At 43.2% G+C, this 18,113-nt stretch overlaps 1 protein-coding gene across 1 annotated transcript; it reads left to right on the forward strand.

Moving 5' to 3' along the window:
* The first annotated feature begins 9,949 nt into the window (after positions 1 to 9,949).
* Positions 9,950 to 14,838, forward strand: USP51 (ubiquitin specific peptidase 51). Its single transcript, XM_019719984.3, has one exon. It carries the CDS (start codon positions 9,950 to 9,952, stop codon positions 12,113 to 12,115), a length of 2,166 nt encoding a protein of 721 aa, XP_019575543.3. The 3' UTR covers positions 12,116 to 14,838.
* Positions 14,839 to 18,113: the final 3,275 nt, after the last annotated feature.

Here is an 18,113-nt window from a genome sequence, read left to right on the forward strand (position 1 = left end):
TTTATTCATTCATCTACCGAAGGACATTTTGGTTGTTTCCATGTCTTGGCCACCGTAAATAAAGCTGCAATGAACATTGGAGCACATGGGAAGGCACAAGATTTATTGAACACATAATGACAACAGCATACATTTATTATTTCAAAGTAGCATCCTCATTATACAACTTTGCTTCTGGAAATTAAACAATCCTAAAAGCAGTACATAGTGAGACCATCACATACACTACCCCTGGCCTCTGTCACCTTTACTGATCCTACTGAGATGAGAAGTGTCAAGATGAGATTGCTCCTTTCTTGAATATAAAACAGGAGATGGCAGGGAGCCCCAGAGGTGAAGATGATAGCTGATACACTAGTCTCCAACTTCTACTACTATTCCCTGAAGAACCTAGTAAGATCCTAATGGAGTGGGTCCAAGGGGCTTTTATTTCCTGGGAATATGCAGGGACATGTATAAGAATCTTTCCTCTTGGGTAAAGGCAAACAACCTTTCCAAGGGATCCTGCCAAGATTTACCACAGTTCTTCTGGTGCACTAAGGGTAAGGAGGGAAAGTGACTGAGAGTTCCCAAGAATGGTCTGTATGTCAAAAATTGATGGGGAGAGATGAGCGCTAATTCCTATGAATGGAATATGGAATGCGTGCCCATTCTACAGTGACAATGAAAACTATGGCACATGGTCTGATTGAGGGTCTTTGTTTCTATTTACTTCTCTATTTTTCATTGTAAAAGTTATACGCATTAAGAGCATTAAAGCAAAAATTTTAAATAGAAAAAAAGAAAGACGTGACCCCAAAACTGCCCAGACCTGACCGTCTGGTCCAAGTAAACCATGACTGCCTTTATGCCCCAGCCGGGCTACTAAACCCCTTTGTTTCTACATTCCTGGCAAGAAGTGAGCAGATTATATTTTCTTCAACAAATAAATGGCATGGAGAATACGAGGTGGGAAAGAAAGGCAGTATATTAAAAGACTCTAGAAGACATATCGACCAGATGCAACATTGGAACTTTTTGGGTCCCAATTTGATCAAACAAAGTGCATAAATACATTAATGAGACAATTGGGGAAATGGAAGTTATTGGGTAGTAGATGGTGTTAAGTGAGTCTTGGACATTTTCTTGGGTGTGATATTGTGCCGTGGTTATGTTAAAACAGGTCCTTATCTATTAAAGTGTATTTCTGGAAGAAATGAGTTGATGTCTACACTTTGCTTCACAGTAATCCAGAAAAAAAAATACTATGATGGGAGATACATGAAACAACAAGTGAACAAATTTAATGATCGTTGAAGTTGATGACTCTGGAACTTAATGGGTACACGCAGTGCATTGTACTATTCGTTCTTCTTTTACATGTTTAAAATTTTCCATAATAAAATGTTAAAAATAAAGAAATGCTTGGGTTACTGAGAGTAATATGTGGACAAGAGATGAGGAGCAGAAAAAATAAGAAATAGTCACGTTCATGGGAACAATAGCACGTGAAATATGGAAAATGGCTCTGAAGTATTATAAGTCACATATTCATGGATTTCATGCCAATTGCAGCTTCTGGCAGATATAAGCAATCCTTAAGCAAATGGTGCTGGAAATGGTTCTGTAATTTGAAACAGTTTATTTACCCTAAGAAAGAACTTTGAAGCAAGGGACTATCTCCCTGATTTCTTTTTTTCCCCAATTTATTGGGGTGAGAATTGTTAGTGAAATTACATAGATTTCAGGTGTACAATTCTGTATTACATCATCTATAAATCCCATTGTGTGCTCACCACCCAGAGTCAGTTCTCCTTCCATCACCATATATTTGATCCCCCTTACCCTCATCTCCCACCCCCCACCCCCCTTACCCTCTGGTAACCACTAAACTATTCTCTGTGTCTATGAGTTTTCATTTCTCATTTGTTTGTCTTGCCCTTCAGTCAAGATAGCACAGTAGGTAAATGCTGTACTTACCTTCTCTCACTACCCCATCAAAATTATAACTAAACTACAAAACAACCATCATTGAGAATCGCCTACAATATTACTGAACCAAAGTCCCACAACTAAGGACATGAAGAAGAAGCCACCTCTAGACTGGAAGGAGGGGCAGAGATGCAGAAAGGGCTGGTCCTACACCCAAATGTGACCATTCAAGATCAGGAGGGATATTTCAGCTATAGAGGTCCCCCCCATGCCCCAGAGGAGCGAAGGGTCCCAGCCCCACCCCAGCCCAGGGTTCCAGTGCTGGGGAGAGAAGTCCCCATAATTTCTGGTTGTGAAAACCAGTGGAGATTGACTGAGTGAGATGGAGACCCAGGCACTCCTCTTAAAGGGACCATGCGTAGACTTAATTTCTGGTTGTGAAAACCAGTGGAGATTGACTGAGTGAGATGCACACCCAGGCACTCCTCTTAAAGGGACCATGCGTGGACTTACCCACCAACAGAATCACTCCCTCTGACCTCCAGTGCTGGGGCAGCAGTTGGAAATGTGGCAGGGACATATGGTGGAAAACTGAGTTGTCTGGCTTCTGACGGGGGCTGGAGAGACAGCTTTCTCCTGGAAGGAGGAGCTGGCATGGGCCATAGTTTCTTTGTTGAGCCCTCCTCCTTCCCAGCGTGCAGATATAGGCAGTGCACATTCTCCATACCATGGCAATTCAAGACCCTGCCCCGCCCAACTTTTGGAGACACCCAAGACACTTCCCAGGGGCTTTTTTGTACAAACCGTCTGCCTTAGCTCAAGCTGAAGACTTTCCCAGGGTCTCTCAAAGGTTCACAGAACCCAAACAAGCAGCATCTGGCTTGAGAATGTCCTGTACCTCTGGTCGAGCAGCCCAAAGCTGGCACTAGTGGCAGCCAGCCTTGGTTTAAGGCTTGGCCTCTCAAGGTGCATCCAAGCATGGCACAGGTGGAAGCCATCTGCAGATTTCTTTGTGGCTCCGGCCAGGTGGCCCCGGGTGGGGCACAGGCTATGGCTGAACTTCACCTACAGCGGATCCCCTCCAAAGTTGCCCTGGGGCTGGCGCCCCCAGTGGCCAACTTCAAATCAAGCTGGAGCATAACCCAGCCACCTCCAAGAACAACACACCCAAGGGGCGGATTGGGCAGGGACCAGAGTCCTACTGAGGCAAATCCTGCTCTGTAGGGTCAGCCCCTGCCCAACAACTCTTCCACTGTAGTCAAGGCCAGTCCTCACAACCAGTGAGCCCAAGGGTCAGTCCCTTTCACTAATGTGCAATTATCAACCAAGGCTCAACTACAAGAGGAGAGCACACACAGCCCTCATAAGGGACACACCTGGAGTGAGTGGCTCAGATGACCAGAAAGATGGCACCACTGAGCCCCACAGCACACCTACTATATAAGACCAGAAGACATAACAGCTCTACCAAATACATAGAAATAAACACAGGGAGGTAGCCAAAATGGGGAGACAAAGAAACGTCACAAATAAAGTAACAGAACAAAACTCCAGGAAAAGAAATAAACAAAATGGAGACAAGCGATCTATCAGATTCAGAGTTCCAAACACTGGTTATGAGGATGCTCAATGATCTCAGGGAGAACTTCAACAGAGAGATAGGAAGCATAAAAATGGAGATAGAAAACATGAAAAAGAACCAGTCAGAAATAAAGAATACAATAACGGAAATGAAGAATATATTACAGGGAATCAACAGTAGATTAGATGAAGCAGAAGATCATACCAGCAATGTAGAAACTAAGGTAGCAGGAAACACCCAACCAAAACAGCAAAATGAAAAAAGAATCCAAAAAAACTGAGGAGAGTTTGTGGGACCTCTGGGACAACATCAAACATACCAACATTCGCATCATAGGGGAGCCAGAAAGGAGAAGGGAGAGAGCAAGGAATTAAAAACCTATTTGAAGAAATAATGACAGAAAATTTCCCTAACCTGGCAAAGGAAATAGATATAGAAGTCCAGGAAGTGCAGAGAGTCCCAAACAAGATAAACCCAAAGAGGCCCACACCAAGACACATCATAATTAAAATGCCAAAAGTTAAAGACAAAGAGATAATCTTAAAAGCAGCAAGAGAAAAGCTGTTAGTTACCTACAAGGGAGCCCCCATAAGATGGTCAGCTGATTTCTCAACAGAAACTTTATAGGCCAGAAGGAATTGACAGGAAATATTCAAAGTGATGAAAAGCAAGGACCTACAATCATGATTACTCTACCCGGAAAAGCTATAATTTAGAATTGAAGGACAGATAAAGAGCTTCCCAGACAAGAAATAGCTAAAGGAGTTCATCACCACCAAATCAGTATTACAAGGAATCTTAGAAGGACTTTAAGACAAATGAAAAAAATAAATAAAAAATGTGAATAATACAATGCCAATAACTACATACCTATCAACAATTACTTTCAATGTAAATGGATTAAATGCTCCAATCAAAAGATACAGGGGCTGGGGCATCCAGATGGCTCAGTTGGTTAGAGCACGAGCTCTCAACAACAAGGTGGCCGGTTCAATTCCCACATGGGATGGTGGGCTGTGCGTCCTGCAACTAAGACTGAAAACGGTGACTGGACTTGGAGATGAACTGTGCCCTCCACAACTAGACTGAAGGTCAACGACTTGACTTGGAGCTGATGGGCCCTGGAAAAACACACTGTTCCCCAACACTCCCCAATAAAAAATTTAAAAAAGAGAGATACAGGGGCTGAATGGATAAGAAAACAAGATGCTTACATACTGCCTACAAGAGACTCACTTCAGATAAAAAGACACACACAGACTGAAAGTAAAGGGATGGAAAAAGATATTTCATGAAAATCAAAACAAACAAACAAAAAACTGGTGTAGCAAGACTTATACCAGACAAAATAAACTTTAAAACAAAAACTATAACAAGAGACAAAGAAGGACCTAGTAATCTCGCTTCTGGGTGTTTATCTGAAGAAACTCAAAATGCTATTTCGAGGGGATATGAGCATCCATATGTTCAATGCAGCATTATTTACAGTACCCAAGATATGAAAGCAACCTGGGTGTCCCTGAATGGATGAATGGATAAAGAAGAGGTGGTACATTTATACAATGGAATATTACTCAGCCGTAAAAAAGAATGAAATCTTGCCATCTGTAACAACATGAATGGACCTAGAGGATATTGTTCTCAGTGTAGTAAGTCAGACAGTGAAAGACAAATGTCATATGATTTAACTTATAAGTGAAATCTGAAGAACAAAATAAACAAACTAACTAACCAGAAACAAACTCACGCCAGATCAAGGGGGCTTGGGGATGAGTGAAAAAGGGGAAGGGATTAAGAAGTACAAATTGGTTGTTACACAGTAGTCATGGGGGATGTCGGGTATCACATAAGGAATATAGTTAATAATATTGTAATAACTATGTATGATGTCATATGGGTACTAGATCTATTGGGGTGATAGATGGGAGGGTGGTTGGAGACAAGGTGAAGGGATTAAGAAATACAAATTGGTAGTTACAAAATAGTCATGGTGATGTAAAGTATTTGGAATGTAATAAATAATGTAGTAATAAATATGAATAATGCCAGGTGGATACTAGTCAGGGGAATCACTTCCTAAATTATATAAATGTCTAACCACTATGCTATACCCCTGAAACAAATATAAAATAATATTGAATGCCAAGTCTAATTGAAAAATCCAAAAAGGGGAGAGAAGATAAAGAAGAAGAGGTTCAAAGTTCCAGGTACAAAACAAGTATTGGGATGTAATATACAGTATAGGAAATAATCAATAATATTGTGATAGCGTGGTAGTATCAGATGGTTGCTGGACTTATCATGGTGATCACTTCTTTAGCATAGGGAATATAATCAATAATGTGGTCATAATTCTGTATAACAGTACCCAGGTGGGTACTGTTGAATAATTATGATGTACACTTGAAACTAATATAATATTGTATATTAGCTATATTTTCACAAAAGTCTTTTTTTTTTTTAGAAAAAGAAAACCATAAGAGAAGCCACGACTAAATAGTCCTAGGAAACTAGCCACATCAGAAAAGGTTCCTGCTACTAAGGCCAGATGGCCTTGACCTGTGGTTCTTTATACATTAACCCACAGCAGTGGTTCTCAAAGTCCAGTCCCCATACCAGAAGTATAGACATTCAGCAGCAGCATTAGCTGGTAAATTGTCAGAAACATAAATTATTGGGCCTTATCCTGGTTACACAGCTAGCAAATGACTGAGTCAGCAATTCCATGTAGGTCTGCTAACCCAAAAGAATCAACTCTTTTGTTAGCTATGGCTGAGTAAATGCCCTTACCTGGTATGTGTGTGTGTGGGGGGGGGGGAGGAGGAATTACTATTTTCCTTTGTAAATTAGTCTACAATTCCAAAAAGTTTTTTCCCCCCAGGTACTTCTACATGATTGAGATTTGGACATGTTTTCCAGCTACACTTCTACAGGATGCCTTTCTTTGAGGATGGTCTCTTCATGCAGCCTTCCCTCTGCTGAAAAAGGGTCTGGGATAGGAGAGGATGAAGGGTGGGGTAGTACCCAAACTGAGGGATTCAACAGGACCTTCCACAAAGAGGCTGGGTCCAGCAGGGCCCTGCCCATGTAGTGCTGCTCTACTGAGGGACCCTCTCCAGATCTGGGGGATCAGAGAAGGCCTCTTGGAGGAAGGAACACTTGAGCTGGGTGTAAAGCAAGGGCAAACCAGGAGGGAGGCCAGATCCTTGGAGATCGGTCCAGACCAACACCAACTCTGGGGATGCAGTTGGGGCAGGACCTCTGGGGTGACTTTGGAGTCATCATGGAATCCTGAGGACCTACTCCCTCTCCCTCTTGTAGCCTTCAGGGCTCTATTGTCAAGAGGTGGATTGGAATCACAAGGTTCAGTGTGGTTGGAGCAGACCAGTATATGGGGGCATGGGGCGGTGACTGGCTGTTTTTCAGGTACAGCTGGCACTGCTGGGACTTCCAGGGCCACTAAGTTTTCCTTACCCCACTCCAATTTCTGCCAAAGGAGGGACACACAAGACAAAGCGTAATTCAGATGGAAGGGAGGAATCAAGGGAGGTAAGAAGGACTGCCCCTCAGGCCACCAGAGGCCTTCCCCTGCCCCTGTGCCACCCACCCACTCACTCACTAGCAGGAGGGCTGGCCATTCTCTATGATCCTGCCTCCCGTCAAAGTCTTCCTGAGCACCCACTGGTGACTCCATTTCTGCTTCTCTTATCTCATTGCCACCTCGTGTGTGTGTTCCTTTACCCTCTGGTGCCATCTTTCCAAATTGTACGTCTAAATCTCTAATATTTACACAGGTCCAAGTTTCATGGTGTTAGAAAACCTTACTGTGCTTGTTATGATGATGATTATTTTATTATAAGTTCTTTGGAAACTCCAGAGGATGAAAAACTAACATGCCTCAGTCTGAGCACATCATCCTCTGTCTTGAGGCTCCTTCTGAAGGCTCCTGCACTGATAACTTAGCTGTATCTAGAGAAACTGAAAATTCTAGCCTGAAAACAGTAAGCCTTCCCTCTCTGGTGTGAGGTTGTGGCAGAACCATGAGAGTGACAGTGGCCTTTCTAGTCAGCTACGTGTCCCTAAGCTGATTTGGGGGCCAAATATCTGAATTGGAAATCTCACGAGGATGCCTTTCAAGATTGCTGTGAGTTTATAAGAATTGCTAACAGGTCAAGTCAGGTCTTTTCTGACTCGAGGAAACGGAATTGTAACGATGATGTGTAGCTCGCTGAAGGTTACAAACACAGCTTCTAGTGATGAAAAAGTGTAAGAGAATTGCTCTCTTGTGTCCCAGGCAAATTATCCTGAAAACATATTCATCTGAAAGAGGCTCGTATTTGAACCTCTCAATCTATAGTCATTCTGGGCGACAGAAGAGTTATGGTGATTCTTCTTTTCAAGATCATATTGATCTGTGCTCACTATGGAAATTCATATAGATTATTGACTCTCTTTGACCTCCTGAAATCATTGCCATCCATTTTGGGAAGGCAAATATCAGTCCCAAGCCAGAGAGACCTGAATCCTAATTCTGAAGTTTAGAAAGGTGGTGCACGACTGTTCCAGAGAGATTAAATGTAGCATTAAACATCCTCATTGAGAAGCAGGAATATTCTTGGGATTGAACAGGAAAGGCAACGAGTTCTAGAAATAGCACCTTTTGTGGGGCTTGTGACCTTGGGTACTGAACCTGTTAAAGGGAAGGAAAAATCTCCTGGACTATGAACTCCTGGAAGACACAGATTGTTTTAGTCTGTGTTTTTCACAGCACAGCCTAGCACAGTAGTACAGTTAAGGGATCCACATTTATTGACTGCATGCTCATGTAAATGAACTGTTTAGGAGGGATAATCTGGTGAACAGAGCAATAACTTTGAGAGGGCTTTGAAAGAGAAGTGTTCGCTTTTGCTCTACTGTAAGTATCAGGCATTATGGTATAGGCTTATTTTAAGGTGGGGACTGAGAAAGAGGTGAAAAAGATAAAGCTTGCCATAAAGATCCTTTAGTTTATACATACTGATTTAGTGTTCATAATAGGTTAGTATTATTTCCATTTTTGTTTAACAGATGCTACAACTAAGGCTCAGAGAGGTTATGTGTTTTATCTGGGCTCACACAGCTAGCAAGTGCCTGAGCTCTCCTGAGCCTGAAGCCTTCGCTTATGCTTCCTGTCCCCACACTCCAGAATAACATTCCGCAGTCCACTTAACTCCCAGGTATCAGACTCTGATGGGTCCCTGAGGGATTCCTGCCAGAGAGTTGCCATCCCTTCAAACCCCCACCCCCACCCCAATGAATCATTTTTCTGCCGAGCGTGGGCCTGGAGCCAGGTGAGGCCACAGCCTCCATTTCAGGGGCTTTCTCTAGACTCTGTCGCTGTGGTTACCTCCAGTAGAATCTGTTTCAGGAAGAGGTTTGTCTGACTGCGCGGACAACGGTGCCACTCATCACTGAAGGAGGGCAGAATCCGGGGCTGGGGGCCGCACGTCGAGAGGGGTGGGGCCAGGGGGCGGCCCCCTTGTGACCAGCCCTGAGGAGAGGTCAGGAGAGAAGGCTGGCTGAGGAGCGCCTGGACAGCAGCAGCTGCTGACGTTCTGAATCACGCGCCTGGGGCCCAAGGTAACCCAGACCTTTAAACAAACAGCGGGGCTGGGGGCGCTGCGTGGGCGGGGGCGGGAAGGGGCAGGGACTTCGGGCGTTCAGCACTGAAGACATGAGCGTCCAGCGCGTGGAGGGCGTGAGAAGGAGTCCGAATTCTCAGAGGAATTATAGGGAATGAGGGTGCTGAAGCCAGAAAGGAGGTGTGAGAGAGAACACAAGCGCGAAGGAGCATGAGAGGGCACAAGAAAGTGGCAGAGTAAAAGACTGCACTTGGAGGTAGGGGCAAAAGGTGGAACACAGCCAGCCCCAGAAGCACAGGTAAGATGGGAGTAGGGAGACATTTTCTTCCCCTGAGCCCATTTTCCATAGGTGGCCCAGCCATTTTTAAGGTAAAATGTTGACCCAAGCGTGTTTTAGGATATAAGGAATGAACGTCAGAGGAAGCTGTACCAAAGTGAGGCTGCGTAAGGCCCAAGAAAGGCAGTCAGAGGGTGGCGCCTTTTTTAAAGATTCCATCTCTTTCCACCCTAAAGCTCAGGCCGTACCCCCGCCCCCACCTTTTCCACCCTCTGTCTGCCTGCCTCCCTCCCAAGCCGCACCACCCCCTCAGCCCCGGGCAAGATCCGATCGCCTTTAAACCAGGTAACCAACCGCTTCGGTCTCCACACCAGTTCCAGGGAGCCACTGAATAGAGGGGGTGGAGCTCGCAGAGGCCGGTGGGAGGGTCCCGGGGGCGCTAATGGCCCGCCGCGGCCATGACGCCGGCCAGATTATTCACAGCTATCTCTGTCTCATTCCATCTACAGTGGCAGCTCGAGTCCAGACGCCTTTCACTCCAGACCAGGCGGTGAGCTGATGGCCCAAGTTCCAGAAGCTGCCTTGTCCTCTGGCTCTTTGATCCGTTGGAGCTCGAGAGGTGGGGGAGGAGCCTCGCCCGAGAAGGCGGTTGAGAAGGCGGGGGAAATGGAGGTGGAGGCGGTGGGGACGACGAAGGCGTGTGCCGGCCAGGGAACTGAGGAGATGAAGCTGGAGCCATTACAAGAGCGTAAACCTGCGCCTGAGGAGAACCTGACCTGGAGTGGCATCGGTGGCGACGAGGTGTTCCCTTCAACCCCACCCCGCTGGCCCAGCAGCTCCTCGCCCCTCTGCCCGCGCCGCAAGCCCCGCCCTCGGCCCCAGCCCCGGGCCCGCTTCCGAGGACCGCCCGGACCCGAGGCCCCACCCCCGCCTCCAACCCATCTGCCGCCGCCGCCGCCACCGCCGCCGCTACCGCCACCGCCACCGCCACCGCCGCACCCCCCTCCGCCCTCGCCCCGGCCCCGGCACTGGCGCAGACCTCAGCGTAGATCCCGGCCGGCGTCCAGGCCTCGGACGCGGCAAAGCTGTTTTGGTGACTTAGGCGGCTCTGGGGATCGAGGTGGCTTTGGGGACTGGCTGCTGGAGGTGGAGTTTGATCAGGGTCCCGCAGGCTGCTCTCATGTGGAGAGCTTTAAAGTAGCGAAGAATTGGCAGAAGAACCTTCGGTTGATCTACCAGCGTTTCGTTTGGAGTGGGACCCCGGAGACTAGGAAGCGTAAGGCAAAGTCCTGCATCTGTCTTGTATGTAGTACCCATGTGAACAGACTCCACTCTTGTCTCTCCTGTGTCTTTTTTGGTTGCTTTACTGAGAAACATATTCATAAACATGCAGAAACAGAACAGCACAATTTAGCTGTAGACCTCTACCATGGGGTTATATACTGCTTTATATGTAAGGATTATGTATATGACAAAGACATAGAACAGATTGCCAAAGAAACAAAAGAGAAAATGTTGAAATTATTAACTTCCACCTCAACAGATGTTTCGCAACAGTATATGGCATCAGGTGTTGAAGAGAAGCAATCAACCTGTGAGTCAAAGGAACGGCAGCCAAAATTGGTGAAACCCAAGAAAAAGAGGAGAAAAAAGTCAGTGTATACTGTAGGCCTGAGAGGGCTAATCAATCTTGGGAACACCTGTTTTATGAATTGTATTGTCCAGGCACTTACCCATATTCCTCTTCTGAAAGATTTCTTTCTCTCTGATAAGCACAAATGTATAATGACAAGCCCCAGCTTGTGTCTTGTCTGCGAAATGTCTTCTCTTTTTCATGCTATGTACTCTGGGAGCCGAACTCCTCACATTCCCTATAAGTTACTGCACCTGATATGGATTCATGCAGAACATTTAGCAGGGTACAGGCAACAGGATGCCCATGAGTTCCTTATTGCAATATTAGATGTGCTGCATAGACACAGCAAAGATGATAGTGTTGAGCAGGAAGCCAGTAACCCCAACTGCTGTAACTGCATTATAGACCAAATCTTTACAGGAGGCTTGCAGTCAGATGTCACATGTCAAGCTTGCCATAGCGTCTCCACCACAATAGACCCATGCTGGGACATCAGTTTGGACTTGCCTGGCTCTTACGCCACATTCAGTTCCCAGAGTCCAGAGAGGGCTGACAGCACAGTGTGTAGGGATGACCACATACCAGGAATCCCCTCACTCACAGACTGCCTCCAGTGGTTTACAAGGCCAGAACACCTAGGAAGCAGTGCCAAAATCAAATGCAGTAGTTGCCAAAGCTACCAGGAATCTACCAAACAGCTCACAATGAAGAAATTACCCATTGTGGCCTGTTTTCATCTAAAGCGGTTTGAACATTTAGGCAAACAGAGACGAAAGATTAATACTTTTATCTCCTTTCCCTTGGAGCTGGACATGACTCCATTTTTGGCCTCCACTAAAGAGAGCAGAATGAAAGCTGACCAACCACCAACAGATTGTGCACCCAATGAGAATAAGTATTCCTTGTTTGCAGTGATTAATCACCATGGAACTTTGGAAAGTGGACACTACACCAGCTTTATCCGGCAGCAAAAGGACCAGTGGTTCAGCTGTGATGATGCTGTCATCACCAAGGCTACCATTGAGGACTTACTCTACAGTGAAGGGTATTTACTGTTCTATCACAAACAGGGTCTAGAGAAAGAGTAGTCTTACTAGACCACTTATCAGAAAAAAAGTAAAAGAAATGAATAGGCAAGATCCTGAAGTGACACACAAACCTACCTGAAATGGACAATGACAATACCCCTACAACAATGAGCACCTCTTGAAGTATCACAAAAACTTGGAACTGACAATGACGACAGCACCTATATGATAATTAGCACCTTGATATAAAGAACATATTTTATAATGGTTTGTGGGGGAAAAAAGAAAGAATACTAACTAGTGACCATTCAGCCTTAAGAAATGGGAGGAGGGAGGAGAGGTAAAAAAAAATGGTCACATAAAGCATAATTAAATGAAAAGAATGTTTTAGGTGGGGAGAGTGGGAATAGAGATGTTCTGGCACTACTATATGTCATTTGTTTCTACAAAAATACTGTGGGAAGTCAGGGAGTATTCTTTCATCAACAAAAACCTTCACAATTGGTGTTCCAGCTGTGGCTGACCAGTCAAATAGTTTGGAAAAAAGATAGTATTTGAAAAACAAATTTTAAAAACCTTTAAGAGAAAAAAACTTTAATTTTAAAAGAAAAACATTTTTAAATTTGAAAAAATTCAGGTATTTTTCAATGTTTTAAAAATTGAAGTTTTTAATTTAAAACTTCAAAATTATTAAAATAGGGCTTAACACATTTTAGAAATTCTTAGAAATTCTTAGTTTAAAAAAGTGAATAAAACAAGAAAAAATTAAAACTGAATGTTTACAAAAAGTTAAAGTGAATCAGCTTTAAAAAGTTGAAAAAGAAGGAAACAAATTTAAATGGAATAAAATGTTAATACAAGCCTTGAAATTTGAGCATAAAATATGTGTTGAAAATCTAAGGTTAACAAAATTCATGAAAGTTTAATGACTAAGAAATAAATTTTCAAGAAATACGAAATGGAATGAAAATATTTTTTGTTATCTTTATTATAGCATTTATCAGATTGTAATGCAGTTAACTGTGATTATCTAACCCCCCCCCTCTTTTTGACTGTGAACTCTGTCATCCCAACCCTAGTACAATAGGCTGCACACACATGGCACTGGGAAGTCTGGTGCGATGACTAATACATTAATTCCTGGGCATCAATTATTTTATAGATTAGTTGACAAGAACAGTAGGGAATGCAATAAGGATTAGATTGATGGATGAAGAATAAAATGGGAATAAATATATTTTTTCAATTACAGGTGACATTTAATATTATTTTATATTTATTTCAGGTGTATAGCATAGTAGGTAGACATTTATATAATTTACAAAGCGATCCCCCCAATTAGTCTAATACCCACCTGCCACTATACATAGTTTTTACAATATCATTGACTATATTCCCTATGCTGTACTTTACATCCCTGTGATTATTTTGTAACTACCATTTGTATTTCTTAGTCCCTTCACCTTTTTCACCCAGCCCCCAGTCCCCCTCCTGTCTGGCAACCATCAGTCTGTCCTCTGTATCTACGAGTCTGTTTCTGTTTTATTTGAAAATTCAAATTTAAGTTTAGAAAAAAGTTTTAAAAGGAAAGTTTAGAACAATTCCAGGCAAGAATGCAGTTTATTTTAAATTTTTTAATTTAAAAAAAATTTAAAGAAGAAAATTTAGAGAATAGAGGATTTAAAAATACACAAAGAACTTGAGGCAAGTTCAATTTCAGATTAAAACCTTTTAAATATTTAAACAAAAGATAAAATTTTAAAACCTTTAAAAATAAAACATTTAAATAAAAATAAAAACATTTAAATGGAAACATTAAAATTAAAAAGCTCAGAAGGGTTTTTTAATTTAAACATATCAAAATACGGGTATGAAAGAAGTAAATGAATGAGACAGGAATAATAAGATGAGTTTGTGAATATTTTTTTTCGAGTTTTATGTTCATACATAAATAGAATTTTGTAAAAAAAAAAAAGAAACTTTAACCATCATTTTACCATTCAGTTGTGAGATTACTGCAAGGCCTCAACTCTAGCCCAACTTCCCCTTTCAAGTTCCACACCTCATCTGATTTCCTGATGGAAGTAGAACTATTTTTTAGACAGAATCAACAGCATCTGAGAAAGATGAATATAGTAGGGACACTCTCCCATTTAGAAATGCATTATTCATACAAATTATTCCCTTCTGAAAAGAGGCTTTTGACAATTTAGTGGCTTAAGGATATTAGATCACAACTGTGAAGCTCTAGCCTCGGTGTTTGAGCCCCATAGCCTGATTGAGGACCTCCCACCCTCCTCTCTACCTCTTCCCTCTCTATGGAAGAACAAGACCTTTAAATTTCCACAGTAGAGTTATGGGTTTGTGCTTGACAGCACTTCTACTCAGTCCTTACTCTTTTTCCCCCTTATTCCATCATTTATGCCTGGTTCCCTGAACCCTTCACTTACCTGACCTTACCTACATCTCTGAGTCCCAGCCTGTAGGGCTCCTTCCTTGACTGTTCACCTGATGGCTTCTAATCTTTCAAGACTCAACTTACAGATGACTTCTTTGGAGCCTTCCCTGAATGCTCTATGCAGGTATAAATTGGAAAATAGTCCTCCCTCACCTGTGTATCTCTCTTACAGTGCCTCCAAAGTACTTTGTACCTCAGTGGTAGTACTTATTCTACTGTGATTCTGCTGCAGCTTTGTGGTTGTCTGCCCCTCTGTACCAAGCATTCTGAGAATGGGGGCCACGCCTTACTCATTTCTGTGTTAATAAATGGTTGTTTAATGTGAGGATGAGTTCAGTTATTTGCTCTCTTCACCCTCTCAGTAATGCATTCTCATCCATCAAGCCTTCATTAAGTGCCCAGTGGTGTAATACAATATAATTAATGTTGTATTTTGCCCAAAGACTCTGAAATGCTACTCAGTTTCAGGGGATGGCTTAAAGAAAGGAGGTGCTCGGTGAAGAAATAGCTAGGTTGTGTTGAGGGAGTCCCAGGTCCAATGCAAGGAAAAGAGCATAGACCTAAGAATCGGTAGTCATGAGAGACTGGGTGGCAAGGGGGAGCAGCAGCTGAAGCAGAGAGCTGGGCTCTCGTGTGTGCATGGCAACACTGCTCCTCACTTCAGTGTCCCTGAGCTCCGCACAGTGTCTCTTACCTTACATCTGTGCAGTGCACCTCTCCAAGGTGTACCAGATTAGTTCATCTTCCCAAGAGACAGTGTACCTCACCATTTCACACAGTTCTGTATCACACAGCACGTTATGACCGCAACAGAGGAGTGGTATATGGTGGCTGTGTTTAGTGGAGAGCTGTAGATTGTCTGCTTAGCACTCTAGCCCTTCCCCCATTCTTTGTGGTTCCAGTGGGGCTATCAATCACTTTGCCTTGCTCCTCTCATGCTAGGCCAGGTTAGAGTTCTTAGTTCCCCCACTCTTCCACCCACATGCCTTCCACAGGAGTGATTCTTCTGAGGATAGCCAAAGGACCCAAAAGGGTTCTGTGCAATCAGAGTCCATTGCTAAACTGAATATATATAGACACTAGGAGAAAGATGTCTTGCTCCCTACTTCTGTTCCCCACTCCATGCCCCCACGCTGGAGTCTCTAGTTTACCTTGGCATGAATCTGGGACTCTGATAGGTTTATATCTACACCATAAGGAGAAAAATAAAATCAGAGATGAGAAAGTCTAGAGATCATCATTTGAACTTTGTGGATCTAGGTGTGCCTGAAGCCCCAAAGTTCCGAGCTATCTGAGCCAGTAAAGCCCTTGTTTGATGTAGTTTGAGTTGGGATTCTATCATTTGCAGCCATGGGTTTTGAACATATTAGCTAAACTATATCATTAGCTGGGGGCATCCTGATCCTAAGACCATAAAAATAGAAAAGGGAAGGAAGAGTGACCTCAGATGGACTCCATCATATAAGATTGAGAAACCAGAGCAGGTCCTTGCACGTCTTTAAGAAGCAGATGTTAGCTCAGCTACCGACTTGTGCTGACCCTCAAACTTTACAACAATGATGTGGCTATTCCCAATTAAAGAGAGAAAAAGGCAATAATGTTTCATGAGTACCAAGATAGGCCAGGCACTATGGTAACTGCTTTACTTCTATTACCTCACTGAGTCTACACAACAATCCTGGGAGACAATCACTATTGAACATACTTCACAAATTGGGAAAGTGAAACTAGGAATGAAAAAGTGATTTGCTTAAGTTCACTGCACTATATTTTAAGTAGTAGAGCCAGTATTCAAACCCAGGTCCTCAAAGCCCATGCACATTCCATTACAATCCAGTACAAATAATTCTTTTTTTTCTTTTCCCGATGTTGCTATGGAAGATTCCATAGACCAGAATGGTGCAGAAGGCCGACAGCCTTTGACAAATCTGGATGCAGATAATCTGGAATGAGAGTGATCTATCAACTGGTAACACAAAATTGCCCATGCTACAGGTGAATGCCTCTATGCCAATGACTGATTTGGATAGTCAGATCAGGCTAAATGACTTTCCTAAGGATACCCAGGATGGATGAAGCCAAAATCCTACTGTATTACTAGACATACAGCCTCACTCAATGCCATATACTTGCCTGAGCACCAAGACCTGGCTGTACAATCTCACCTTTTACTGTCTGAAACCACCAGCTCTCCTGTTAACATCAGGTTTCCTTTCTAGCTTCAATACTATGGCTCATACTTTGTGTGTCACTTTTCACCACTCACATTCCACCTGGTCTTCCCAGAGTGCCCAAAATACCAGCCCCTCAACCACAGATCCCTCCCACCTGCCTGTTGGGAAGGGGCTTGCCTATTAGGATTTGGTTCCTAGGTGGTCCAATAATGATTTGCAATGTTCAACTTCTGTTGTGTCTGCACTGCTTTCAGTTCCTTTATCTTGATTCCCTTGCAAACACACAGCAGTTACTACTCTGGGCCAGGGCTAGAACTATGTGCATGTAAATCCCTCAGGCCTACCACAGTATATGGTGGGTACTTAACATGCTGGCTGAATGAATGCATGAATGAACAAAAATAAATTCCATCCTACACTCAGCTTCAGTAGTTGACTTCATGTCCTTTTTTTTCTGAGGTCAGAATACTCATAAGGATTCCTGATTTACCCACACCACCCACATCAACATACCTCTGTCTCCATCCATCATCCACACCTTCACTGTAGTTTCAAAGGAAAAGGAATCCTGCTTTCTTTCTGACAGTGCACCACTAGCCTCCTTCCTCTGACCCATCCCTGAAAGCCAAGGGGCCTTGCTCCCCAACTCTCCCCTCTATTTGAGCAGCAGCCATGTTTTCTCTAGAAAGTTAATATTCAACAACTAGAAATCTAAGACTCTCTATGGTGGTTCTTCAAAAGCCTTGTCCTGTTATTTCTATAAGACATAAGGAATGTCCCTCAAATCCCAATACTTCTTCCTGGAGTATATATTATCCCCTGAGGAGATCAAAATGTCTGTTGTAAGATATTGATTTGGGATTCACATTTAAAACAATTCATACCTTTGTATGATGCTTCTGTCCCTGATATTTATTTTCTTCTTTTCACTGCCAAACTCTTCTACACATATTTTTCTTACTCCCTTTCCACTTACTCAACTGCTATGTCATTTTCAGTTCCCCACATGGCTTATGCCTATACCATGCTATTGAAACTACTCTTGATTAAGTTCAAAGTGACTGACTTTTTCAAAGTTCTCAATTTTGCTATTAATATTTTATCCCATTTGTTAAAGAGATGTATGATAATTGAAGACAGTGGGACAACAGACACAGAATATTTGATGTTAAAGCTTTCCTCACAAATCCAGGTTGTAATTTTGGCATTTTGGCTACTACTCAGGGTAGGTTCCCCTTTCCTTATACTAGGAGAGTATGTCAAGCCTGAAAAAGGGACTGGGGTTAAGGGTGGTGCAAGTGGAGTTGAAGAAGAGATTGCGTTGAAAATCAGTTTTTAGAAAACTGGATTGTATTTTTTTTTAAGCTCTCCTAGACCTTCCAACAAGAACATAGCCCTGCCAACACTTTGATCTTAGCCCCGTGTC

Source organism: Rhinolophus sinicus, chromosome 18 (genome assembly GCF_057876585.1).
Source record: "Rhinolophus sinicus isolate RSI-liver-muscle chromosome 18, RSI-T2T, whole genome shotgun sequence".
Lineage (NCBI taxonomy): Eukaryota > Metazoa > Chordata > Mammalia > Chiroptera > Rhinolophidae > Rhinolophus > Rhinolophus sinicus.

What these genes read in the sequence shown, in the direction of transcription:
- USP51 (XM_019719984.3), top strand. Translation starts at nt 9,950, where the DNA reads ATGGCCCAAGTTCCAGAAGCTGCCTTGTCCTCTGGCTCTTTGATCCGT.